Genomic DNA, 13238 nt, shown 5'->3' with positions numbered 1-13238 from the left:
GTTTGACATTGTAGTGCCCGGAGATTTGTGGACGGCATGCAAGGTTAGCGCTGAGTGGCCCATAACTGAGCCAGAGAGAGATGCTAAGACTAATGGGCCGTCTGAGATTGTAATGGCAAAATTCGAGAGAGTAATGACTTGGCTGAAAGATAAAGTGCCAATGCAAGACATAGATTGGGTCAAAATAGACCGAACAAGACAGGAACCCAAAGAGACAGTCCACGAATACTATGAGAGATTGCTGAAGGCGTTTAAACAGTATAGCGGTCTGGATGTAATGGATCCAAAGGACATAGGGCAATTTGTGTCCAAGTTCGTCTTGGGCCTGAGACCGGATATTAGTTTGATGATCCAGCAACACTTGATTTGTTGGCAAAATAAGCCCCTAGATGAAATACTGAGATATGCCAGGTATTGCTGTGATGAAATAGACTCCAAGGCTAAGAAACTAAAGGAGAAACTGATGGTGGTACAGATGCAGGCAGCAGGGAAGGGGGGACAGCAGCAACAGCAACCAGGAACAGGTACTGGGGGAAGGAAACAATATAGTCAGAATAAGGGCAATGAGGAGAACTCCACCTTTAGACCTAGGATAGATATAGCTGCCTTAAAGAAAACGACAAGGTGCCACCAGTGTAACGAGGTGGGGCATTGGAAACGCGAGTGTCCCTATAATGTTGAGATAGGAGAACAGGAGATAGAGGAGGAAGAGACCCAGAGTGCGCCTACAAGAGGGGTAACGCAGTACCAGGGAAAGGTGCTCAAAGGGGGGGGGCCTCCTCCCCGAGCCCAGTTCCCGCAGGCACCCAGGGTAGCGACTATGGGTAAGACATATAGGCAGATGCCCCTGTTTGTCGGGGGAGAGGAATGCTATTATGTGGACCCACTAACGGGACAGAGAGTGGAAAGAGATGACTGCACTCTCGGGGCAGCTTTAGAGGTGGACCAGAGGGGACCCTATGTTGAGGCCGAAGTGGCAGGGTTCCCCACGACATTTTTAGTGGACACAGGAGCCACTCGATCCACGATCAGATCAGCCGCAGTTCCAGGCCTGCCCATGTCTGGAGAGACCATACAAGTAGTGGGGGTCGCTAACAGGAGAATGACCAGCCCACTGACCGAGCCCGTGCAGGTGAAAATAGGGAGGTACAGTGATGAGCACCAGTTTGTGGTTTGCGATTCTAGTCCTGTATGTCTGCTAGGAAGAGACCTTTTGTGCAAACTAAATTGCACCATATACTGCACACCACAGGGAGTGGAGGTATTGACTAATGACGATGATGCTGACTTTAAAGTCGCAAATTCCAGAATATGTGTGGAGCTGTATCCCACTCTGACAGTAGATGAGCTCCCCTGGGATCTGAGAGAGACAGTGTCCCCAGAAGTGTGGGATTTCACTGGCGAAGAGATTGGGTTGGTGAAAGGAGTAGACCCAGTGAAAATTGTAGTGAAACCTCATGCTGAGTTTCCAAGAACACCTCAGTATAAATTGACTCCAGAAACGATTGCAGGCATAAAACCCGTGATTGAGTCCATGATTAAGCAGGGAATACTGAAGGAAATCGTGGGTAGTCCATGTAACTCCCCGATTATGGGTTTGCAGAAACCAAATGGGAAATTCCGGATAGTGCAGGACCTCAGAAAGATTAATAACATAGTCGTTTCATGTTGTCCAGTGGTACCGAATCCATCAGTGATACTGTTTCAGATACCGTTCCAAGCAGAATGGTTCACTGTAATTGATCTTTGCCAGGCTTTCTTTTCGATCCCTTTGGACGAAGAGAGCCATTTTCTTTTCGCATTTAAGCTGGAAGGTCGCGTCCTAACATGGTGTCCTATTCCTCAGGGGTATACAGAGAGCCCATCGATCTTTAACCAGCTTCTGAAGAAAAATCTTGAAAGTCTAGTGCTGCCCCAGAGGTCAGTTCTGGTCCAGTACATAGACGACCTTCTTGTGGCGTCAGAAACAGAGGAAGCTTGCAGGGAAGACTCTATTGCGTTGTTAAATCACCTAGCTGAAAATGGGCATAAGGTGTCCCCGGGAAAATTGCAGTACTGCCTGACAGAGGTGCAGTACTTGGGACACAGAATTGAGAAAGGTAAACGAAAAGTGTCACCAGATAGGATAGAGGCCATCATGAAGATGAATGCGCCTAAAACACAGAGAGAAGTCAGGATGTTTCTAGGGATGGTGGGATATTGCCGACAGTGGATTGCAAACTTTTCACTGAAAGCAAAACCCTTGCAAAAACTGACGCACAAGGAGGTGAGTGATCCGGTACCATGGGACAAAGACTGTTTGATGGCGTTCCTACAGCTGAGAGAGGACTTGTGTCGTGCTCCGGCTCTGGGAATGCCAGATTACGATAAACCATTCTTGCTCTACTGTTGTGAGAGAGAGGGTTGCGCGCTGTCTGTGTTAGTCCAAATTCATGGGAATGCCCGTAGACCAGTCGCTTATTTCTCTGCTACTTTAGACCCAGTAGCCGCAGCGTTGCCCGGATGTCTCAAATCCGTTGCCGCAACAGGTGTCAGCATTGAGAGGTGTGAAAACATAGTCATGGGGCATCCGTTAGAGGTGCATGTGCCCCATTCTGTTGAATTATTGATGACCAGGACCAAAACACAGCATCTGACAAACAGCAGGCTCACGCGCTATGAGCAAGTTATTCTTGCTGCAGAGAACGTGACCCTCAGGAGATGCTCTGTTTTAAATCCTGCTACCTTGATGCCGCTTCCAAACGATATTGAGGATGATGATGAATGTACAGACCATGACTGCCTCGATGTGACTGAACTATGCACCAAACCAAGACCCGACATCGTAGATGAGCCACTGACTGACCCAGACGAAATTTTCTTTGTCGATGGCTCATGTATAAGAGACGAAGTTGGGCAGTTGAGAGCAGCTTACGCTGTTTGTACAATTACTGGAGTTGTGGAAGCTGGATGCCTGGAAGGAGTACACTCCGCTCAGGTGGCCGAGATTATTGCCCTGACGCGTGCCTGCCTGGCAAGCAATCAAATTCGAGTCACCATATACACTGACAGCCAATATGGTTACGGGGTAGTTCATGATTACGGGCAGTTGTGGTCTCAAAGAGGTTTCATGACCTCTTCAGGCTCTCCCATTCGCAATGGAGAGTTTGTGCGCCTGTTGTTAGAGGCGTTGCAATGTCCAGCAGGTATCGCAGTTGTGAAGTGCACCGCACATACCAGAAATATGGACTTCGTGTCACAAGGCAATAGATATGCCGACGAAGTCGCGCGGTATTGCGCGGAAACAGGGTACTCTTTCACAGAGGTGGAAGTGGGTGGAATAAATGTAAGGACTGAATTAGCCATGATATTAGAAACTGTTGATACTTGGGACGAATTGAAAGACATGCAAGAAAATGCTCCTGATTGTGAAAAAGAAACATGGCAAAAAGCAGGATGCGTGGTGGGTGAGGCCCATTTCTGGGTCTCAGCAGATGGCAGAGCAGTGTTGCCCAATGAGATGGTGAGCCCAATGGCCAGACACATACATGGTCCTGTCCACTTAGGAAGAGATGCTATGCTGAGAGTGTTTAGACAGACCTGGTACAACCCTAAGTTCAGAGTAGCAGCTGAAGCAGTGTGCCAGCGTTGTGTGACGTGTCAGCAGTTGAATGTAGGGAAAAAGACACCAGTTGCACTGAGCCACATAGGGAGGTCAGGAGGTCCATTCAATCGAATGCAGATAGATTTTATTGAAATGCCAAGGTGCAACCGCCTCCGCTATGTCCTGGTGGTTGTTTGCGTATTCTCCAGATGGGTTGAGGCATACCCTACACGTAGGTGCGACACCCTCACAGTAGCCAAGTTACTGCTTAGGGAGCTTATCCCGCGCTTCGGGGTGCCGGCCTCTTTGGAATCAGATAGGGGAACGCATTTCAACAGCGAGCTTGTGAAAATGATTTGTGCGGCTCTGAATATAGATCAAAAATTACATTGCAGTTACCGACCAGAAGCCTCAGGAATTGTGGAGCAGATCAATGGCACCATCAAGGCCAGAATCGCAAAAGTGTGTTCATCAACATCCTTGAGTTGGCCTGACGCTTTGCCATTGGTCCTTATGAGCCTCCGTAGTACCCCAGACAGAAGAACGGGGCTGACACCACATGAGGTGTTAATGGGGAGAGCAATGAGGTTGCCATCTGTCCCAACTACTGCACTGTTAAATATCACAGATGATATGATCCTGGACTATTGTAAGGGGCTGTCTGACGCCATTCATTCTGTGTCCCTTCAGGTGCAGGCTGCCGAGGTTCCATCGTGCCAGGACCCGTGTCATGACCTGTTGCCTGGGGACTGGGTCCTGGTGAAAAAACACGTGAGAAGAAGCTGCCTGGATGTTCGTTGGCGTGGGCCTTTCCAGATCATCCTGATCACGAACACGGCTGTGAAGGTGGGAGGCCTGCCCAATTGGATCCACGCGTCACATACGCGGAGGGTTCCAGCACCTCTGGAAGAAACAGCTCCTCTCTCGGATAGACGTCTAGCTGCGGACCGAGAAGCCATAGAGGGGGCTAGCCAAGCTGTAGAGGTGCCAGTGGAAGCAGGGAACGAGTCTGACCAAGCTGAGGACGGTCAGTACAGCAGCGAAACAGACGACGCTACTGAAGGAGAAAGTAGCTGGGAGTACGAGTCAGACACTGACAGGTCTGACAGAGAGCGTGAACAAACCAGAAGAAGAAGGAGTAGAAGGGTACGTGGAGAAGCTGATTGGCCGCAAAGAAGGAGCTCTAGCCTGAGGTCAACTCCGGAGAGAACCCTTCCTCCGATATCAGAAGACTCAGACCCGGAAGAAGGTGCTCAGGGCGCTGAAGCACCGGACTTGAGGAGGTCAAGAAGAGTGCGTGTGCCTAACAGAAGATACTCCACCCCTGAGTGGACATATCTGGCGACAAATGTCTTCGAAACCGGAGATAGGGAGGATCCGAGCGGTGGTAGTGTCCAGTTCTGAGCCCATCGTCACAGTGGAAATAAGACTGTTAGTACCCGGAGTCGAACAAGAAGGGTCACTGACATTCATGCTCCCCCGTCCTCCCCGCCTCAGCAAGTTAAAGCACATGTTTCTCACAGAATTGCAATTCCCCGATTTTGGTACAAAAATAACAGCCCATGAAGAGCACAATCTTCGTTTGGAAATATTGAACTTTGCTGTCGAAGCTGCAGGCGACCGCCTGATAGTTGATGCTTAAAAGACTTTGTAAATAAGCGTGAAGAAAAGAAGATTACCTAGCGCCCAGGAAGCAGAGAATCTTAGGGACTTTCCCTGAGTTGATGGAGAAGGGCTAGGGTTGTCTATATTGAACTGTTAAAGGACTTTTGCGAAGAAGGTTGTCAGCTTCCAGTTGTGTGGTTCTAAGAGCAAGAAGAGTAAAAGAGACTGTAAAGGAACGAAAAGAAAAGAACTTTGTGCTGGGTTACAAGAGAGCCATACTGTCTGACGAAATGGAAGCCGGCACCCAGAACCGCAGAGCTAAATGTATAATAGGCACACTAATAGTAGGAGTGATAATATTAATAGCTTTAGTGGTAACTGTTTCCTATGTAGAGGGACGTGATGAGGAGGCAAAGGTAACCGATGTGAAATCTGTAGAGACGCTTACCCCCACCGTTGCTGGGGAGAAAAGGGAAAACACTCGAGAAAAAGCGTTATTAGCTGCAGAAGCCCGCAGGTTACATGTAGATGAGTCCCAAGGTGACTTTAGGTCAAATGCTTATGCTAAACTTCTATATGAATACGTGGATGCCATGGAGGTTAAGGACTGCTATGTTTGCATGCAGTTGCCGGCGTCTGTAGATGAAGGCATTCGATATCATCACCTCCCGCTGACATATGGCATTACATGTAGCTTGTTGCTTAGTATATTTTATGGGAGAGATAGTTTTGAATACTATTTCTCCAATTATGATGCAGTGTTACCAGAAGTCCCAAATTATAAACAAATGAATAAATGGGACTACTGGAAAAGTGAAGACAGGTTGGCAAAGTTTTTCATTCCTTGGATTACCTTAGATACTTCACATGCCCGTAGAAATAATCTGACATGCAAGGTGTCAGAAGTCGAGAAGAAGTTCATAGGGCAGGTGGATGATCGAAATAGGAGACAAAAGATTTTGAAAAAATCAGGACAATGGAAAACAGATTGGACCGAAGAAGAGAAGGCACACAAGAGAAAGGGTAGTAGTGGTCCGATAGCTTTGGATAAAACGCAGAGAGGAAAGTTATGTCTTCACAGAGCCAAAACGTATTATGAAAATGTATACGTGGGAGAAGTTAGCTGTGAACATGCTTTCAATTTAGAGTACTATACCAAGGACTTCCTGAAGGGAATGCAAGTGATTCCAAATGTATATTTTGTATGTGGAAGAAATGCCTACGTGAGGCTACCTGACAATTGGTATGGCTCATGTTACTTGGCAATTATCTTCCCCAAAATATATCATGCCCAAGACTTAGAGATCATCGAGGGCAAGACATCATCGAGAGGAAGGAGAGATGTAGGAGATGTAGAAATGATTGGAGATGTCTTTGGAGCTGTGTTCCCTATTTTGGGATTAATCCTTAATGATGTAAAAATTAGACGACTAGCAACAGTCGTAGACAGGTTGTCTGCCAGCACTGCCCAGTCCTTAATGCTGGTAGAAGGAGAGATGCAATCGATAAGGGCTATGGTTCTCCAGAACCGTCTTGCATTAGACGTCCTATTAGCAAAAGAGGGCGGAGTCTGTAAGGCTTTGAAGGTCCAAGAATGTTGTACTTACATTCCAGACAATTCAAAGCCCCTTGAGAAAGTTATTAGGAACATAACTAATATTCACAAGGAGATCAAAGACCTGAGTAGAGAAAATGTCTGGGAAAAGGTGGGCCATGGAATGAGTGAAGCTGGAAGTTGGCTCACCACCTTAGGCAAAAGCTTTGTGTGGTCTATCTTAAAACCTATCATCATAATATTGATCTGTGGGATCGTGTTATGGGGATTGGTGAGGGTATTCAAATGGTACCGAGCAAGAAGGTCAGAGAGAGCCCAGAGAGAACAGCTGCAGAGATTGGCTGCCATACAAGATAGTCAGTACAGGAGTCTGAGGGCTCTGGAGACGCAGAAACGAGTTATGCTAGCAATCACTGCAGTTTAAATGTTAATGATGACCCCGAGAGGTCATCAAAGGGGGGAACTGAGAGAGCGCAAACTGACCTAAATGTAGAAATACACCACACTTACACGTAGTAAGCACAAGTCATGAAGAGAAATGCCATGAGTGCTGATAGTACCTACATCTATATTCTGAAATGTGTAGTTAATGTAGAGATTTAAGTAGAAGTGGAACTAATGCAGAAATGTGTGAAACTATATGATTTTATTAGACGTGATTGTTCCTGAATCCATGTCGTGTAGCTGCTAAAATGTAAGATGGCATACGGTTAAACGTAGAACGTGGTAGGCCTCAGGGCCAGAGCTAGAAGGGAGGGGGAAGGTGGTTCATTTCACGACATGGATTGCACTAATGTTTAGTAATAACGTTAATAGGCCATGATTTATAGATGTGTTTACCGAATAATAGAATAGGAGTACTAACATGCTATTAATTAAAGAAGAAGTTGAATGCTATAATCATTATGAGAAATGCTGTAGGCCTGAATTGTTTAAACAGTGATTTACACATACTGGTTTGGGCCGAGGAATGTTGCAAACTTAGTTGGAAGTCTATGAGAATTGGGGTTTTGCTGCCGATGTCTGTCTGCAAGAGAAAAGGGGGGATCCAATTATAATTGAATGAATAGAAGTTTGTTCTAGAGACGGACCAGACATGGAGGAGGGTTCCGGAATGTTTTAAGGGGTATCAGCGGGCCGGAGAAGAGTCTGAGAAGCAAGGTCAACTCTAACCACGAAGCCTCATCATGGAAAAAGCCAGAAGCTACACCACGTGAGGGGCGTCTCACGAGGGGCGTCCCAAATGTTGTTATGTTTTTGCATTAGGGACAGCACCCCTGGGTGGAGTTAGAGCAGATGCCTGAGGACCCTTTAGAGAGCGGATGGGTAGGCAGAGAGGGGTCATAACTGGAGAACTATAGGTTTTCACCAAGAGCTTGAGAGTGGGTGACTTCCCTTGGGGGTCATTCACTGCTGACACCTTTTGATAGGTTGAGACCTGGTTAAGTAGGGATACCATCTAGAGCAGGGTAGGGACAGCCTAACCAGTATTTTCCCTCCGGCTGTAAATGACTGAGAGATCACAATACGTGTCTATGCTAATAGCCCTTTTATTTCTAGAATTGGTTCTTGTAGTTTCCGTTGCTCGTCTGAGGGCTTTCAGAGAGCACATGTATGTAGTTGGGCCTGTTTATCTTGTGAATCTCATTCTGAGATGCCTGTATCTTCAACTTATATTGACTTTATAATAAATCTTTGAAAGCTAGAAGTTGTTTGTGATCCTTTGGGTGGAGTCCTTTATTGGGTGAACTAACTTGGTAAGAGATGCACTTTCTTCCCTCAATGACAGGCAATAAAGGTTCAGTCGACCAGACCGGGGTTTTAGATCAATAGTGATAAGGTATCGATCAAAATCTCGCCCTTCCACCTACTATTGACTCTCAGAGAAAACTACAGCCCTGATGAAGTTGTTAAATCTGACGAGACACGTGTTGGCTACTTGAACACTGAAAATGATCTGCAATAAAAGATATCCGGAGTCCAAGATTTGGATGACTACAACTCTCGTATGGATATTGGAATTATTCAAGAACATAAGCTTGATGAATACTAAATTGTGAAAACATTTTGTTATATAATTTGTACGTAGTGTGTGCCTGAGGTTTGGTTTGAATAAATGGAAGGTGTTGACTTAAATAACATAATTTTGTTACGTCTGTATCCTGCTCTGCTGCTTTGTAACTAAGTTTGTGCTATAACAGTCCGCAAACACACATAACGCACAGCTTACGGAGCTTGGATAAGAACTGAATATGCCAAATTATCCTGGTGATGGTACTTTGTAATTATACCTGTTGTTTAATGAATACAGTAACTTTTATCTTTTAAAACTTTTGTCACTGAAATCGGTTTTGATAATTTTATTAGCTGAATATATTATTGTGTATTATTTACATGTTGACCTCAAGGATGTTTTATGTAATATCTAACATCTACTCACATTCATTCATCCAGCCTCGTCTTAGTACTATTCACAAGATTTCACCTTACAGCTGAAAAATAATGAAAAATGAAAACCCATGTCAGTTTGATTGATTTGTTTTAAAATCCATGTCAACTGGTTTCATTCAAAGCACAACCCATGTCAATTCATCTTATTCGAGTTGGCCATATGTTCCAAATTTACATAAAGAAGCATGAGGATGGGAGGGCGTGGCTTGCCATCATTGTAGTATCGTGCCCGTAACGCAACGGTCACATACTCAACGTGGAGGTCATGTGACCTCAGTTTGATAAAAGTTAGGTGCGCGCTCACGCACGCCATTCAGGCTGCGGAGGCAAGCTTAATTACATCAGCACTACCGACTCCTGTGATCATTTAACTGTGCCCCATAGGCCCATAGCCAGCATTACCCCCAGTGTTGTCCCCCAGTCAGGTGGCCAACACAACAATTGGCGACAAGGGTGGTGAAGGACTGGGTTTTTCTAAGACCCAGCGGTGCCAGGGATAACACCTAAAACCTTCGTGGGTAACCTGTTCCGGCGTACAAATGACAGAGACACGGGACACTTCCTTCGGCGTCAAAGATTCGAGATTTATTACTGCAGGGAACACAGAAGTCACAAGAAGTACAACACATGTAGGTTCGAGGAGACTGCTTCGAATTGTATCTGTGGATCACTCTTTTTATGCAGTTTTTAGTCATAGGATAACATGATGGACAAAAGATTACAACCCGGTTCCCACAGTAAATATCATAGGGGTTCGCTTTCATGTATTCAGGGCCCGGAACATAATTACAGTAGCATTTGGCAGTTCCCAACTGTAAAAGTACATCTTCCCACCATTAGCACATTCCGTTCGGCTGTAAACGAATCAGGGAAGAGACAGAAACAGATGCAGAGGAAGACGAGGATAGCGAACAAATCGAGGAGAGTGTAAAAGAGGTGGTATCAGGAAACACGATTGCAGGGATCAAAGGAGACGTGCCTAATGAATACACAACTGAGACAATAGACCGGCACGGCAAGATGAGCCTCGAGCGGGGCCATCTGCCTTACAGTGTCACCCCCCTCATCATAAAGACACCCTCAAAGGAACACGTGTCTTCCGCAAGAGTTTGGGAATCCCAGGGTCATGAAGCGGACAGCGTCCGTTCGCTGGCTACTTGAGGGCAAGAAACAAAATGGATGCCGTATCTAAAATGGAACCCGTGGGTTCAGATGAAGAAACCCACGAAACAAACGAACGATTTAGGCTAGCACAGCGTAAACGCGTACACCCACTAAACTCGTCATTTGCGGTTCATAGATACCAGACTCGACCATGTTCGGGCGAGTCGAAAACACCACTTACGATTGTCACGGAACCTCAGACGCTCCTTTTGCCCTCATGTAGGCAAGCACTAGTCGGAATCAGAATCGATCTCGATATTCATCAGACCATCCAGATGCTGCTGCAACATAATTCTATCCATCAGCGTTCCTTTGGTAACAGGCGGCCGCCTTATACACGTCGTAGCACAGAGGCCACATAAGGCAGGACCACACTGCACACAAAGACAACACGTGAACAGGAATGCTACAACAACCCCAATGATCATCAGAATCTTCCAACCCCAAGTCGACATTAGGCCCCAAAACCACCCTAGTAGCGTCCAATCCCCTACGTCCACGTGTATGGACTCGGAGATTTTATGCAACTTCGAGATGGCTTTATAGACAGTCGGAGCGTTGTCAGGAATGAAAATACAACAGCTCGAATGGATCACCTTACATACTCCACCTCGATCTGCTAAGACGACGTCTAAAACCATACGATTTTGTAACGTCATAAGCCTGTCAGCCTGAAGCTCTGCTGTAATGTTGCCAAGGGCACTCGCAGTGATATTAGCGGTCGATTCCACCACTCGAGTCAACTGTCTCAGGTTCCTACTATTGATCATAGGTCCCCAAAACGGCAAGAAACCCTTGAAAAAGTCTCCTGCTTCTTGACCGGCAGTGTCTTCTTTGCTAATCACGCCTCTCACAACTCTAGTCTTGTGATAATCTGAGGCAACCGTGAAAGTCGGTGGCAACAAATTTGCAATATAACAGGTGCCCGAGAAGTCAAGGGGCAACCATGTATATGCACGGTCGTAACAGACAAAGTACGTACCCTTGGCAGTCAGGAGAACAGGGGAAGAGAGCATTGGTAAAACGTACGTTTCAGTGCAAGCACTCTCCCCAAGGTGAGCTCTCAGGCTTCGGCCACGACCTTTCAAACAAAAATTACCAAGGTGGGGTACGATCCATATTGGAGATGAACTTTTGAGCTGTCTATCGCCCACGAGCACACTATACTCAGCCTCACTCAGATCCCTATAGGCTCGCACCTCTTCCTCTGGGATGAGCGATGAGTCATAGATATCCCTATCTAAATCAGCAATCGCTATTGCCAAAGACTTATGGTACAGGCCGGGACCAAAGTGTGGAGAACGTGGCTCTCGATTGGGGTAAGAATCTAGTGCGCTTCGAAACATTGTTTGGAATGCTCGAGATGAACCCTGGGAACTGTAAGGAAGGACCGAGTACGGAATTCCCTTATCGGTGGTATGTGGCATTAACCCACACACCCAACAATTGGTAGTGTTCATCACCAACTGATGCTGATGAAGGAGCTGAACGAAGGAATTGTTCATAAATTCCGCACGTCTAACCTGCTCGTGTTGGGGTAGGATGTGGAAGGAATGAGGAGAGACAGTGGAGGTAGGTTTAGGGTCAGAAGAAGGGGTAGGTGAGGCAGAAGGCAACAATGACTGTATCATGTAATACACCCCACCCACCAATAACGAAGAAACAGTTAGGAATAGAAGGAACACCTGAAACATGAAGCATTTAGTACGTGCAATTCTATGCAGTTCGAATCTTTGAGCTTGAGCCTTTTCCAATTCCGACAGCTTCGAGAAAGCCATCCTCTAAAACCGTCCGCAACGTTCTTGACGCACTTCGTTCTGTGTAGCAATAGTCAATCCCCAGGAGTTCCTAGGAATCGACGGCCTCCGACCTGGTGTCAGGACCTACTAACCAGAAGGAAGTACCCGCACAGCCCTACGGTCCACCCGGATGTAAAGTACTTTAATTAAACAGTATATACAAAATCTCCTAGCTGTGGAAACAAATACACATGTGCAGAAAAAGACTCAAGATGTACGAAAATCACAGTTATTCAAAAATGTTCGAAGTGGTAATGGGGTAACGTAAATGTCAGGGGAGAAAGCAAAAATATTTTTTATTTGTCTCTGGTGTTGGAACGAAGAAAATATCTGCTTCTCCCTGGACGAGTCTGATCTTCAAACAGTTGGTCAGATGCTAAAACAGAGTCCTGTCGGCCAGACAATTGTTCAGATCTTGAGTCCTCCGATGACAAATGTTCAACAATATCGTCCGGCTGCACTGAGGTATCTCCGACAGGCTGAGCGTCGCTGAATGGGACAAAGTTCGGTACAACCTCAGCTTCAGACGAGGCGATGCCCTTCCTCACCCACGAGTCCGCTGGCAAAGGTATAGGGACCTTCTTGGTGTGGGTGGCATGCACCCAGTGCTTGCGCCCCTCCAAACAAACAGCAGTCCTCGTGGCAAGGAGCACCTGATAGGGTCCAATGAATCTTGGCTCAAGATTTCTTTTTCTGCCAAAATTCCTCGTCACCACCCAGTCTCCGGCCTGTAGCTGGTGGCCTGGACCCTCCGTCTGCGTCGGTAGTGCTTCAAAGACCTGTTGGTGAATTAAACTCAGTTTAGCAGTCAGATCATGAAGATAATCGATCAACATTGGGTACTCAAGATCAGAAAACACACTGGGTCTAGGGACCCCCCAACATTGGCAGGACGGCCGAACACAATCTCATATGGGCTGAGCCCTACTCGAGAGTGTACAGTCTCCCTAGTTGACAGAAGAGCTAAGGGCAAAGCGTCAGGCCACGAGAGACCAGTCGTAGCCTGAATCTTCGCGAGTTTTAATTTGAGGGTGCCATTGTACCCCTCAACCAAACCTGCTGACTGGGGATGATTGGCGCT

At 46.5% G+C, this 13238-nt stretch overlaps 1 protein-coding gene across 1 annotated transcript; it reads left to right on the top strand.

The window, feature by feature from the left end:
* Positions 1-5478: 5478 nt before the first annotated feature.
* On the top strand, positions 5479-7744 carry LOC147726630 (uncharacterized). Its single transcript, XM_086962960.1, has one exon. It carries the CDS (start codon positions 5479-5481, stop codon positions 7165-7167), a length of 1689 nt encoding a protein of 562 aa, XP_086819086.1. The 3' UTR covers positions 7168-7744.
* Positions 7745-13238: the final 5494 nt, after the last annotated feature.

Source organism: Lissotriton vulgaris, chromosome 3_1 (assembly GCF_964263255.1).
Source record: "Lissotriton vulgaris chromosome 3_1, aLisVul1.2, whole genome shotgun sequence".
NCBI classification, from domain to species: domain Eukaryota; kingdom Metazoa; phylum Chordata; class Amphibia; order Caudata; family Salamandridae; genus Lissotriton; species Lissotriton vulgaris.
This window is presented reverse-complemented; position numbering and strand designations above follow the sequence as displayed.

Excerpts from the sequence above, each read along its gene's own strand:
- LOC147726630 (XM_086962960.1), top strand. The coding sequence starts at position 5,479 with ATGGAAGCCGGCACCCAGAACCGCAGAGCTAAATGTATAATAGGCACA.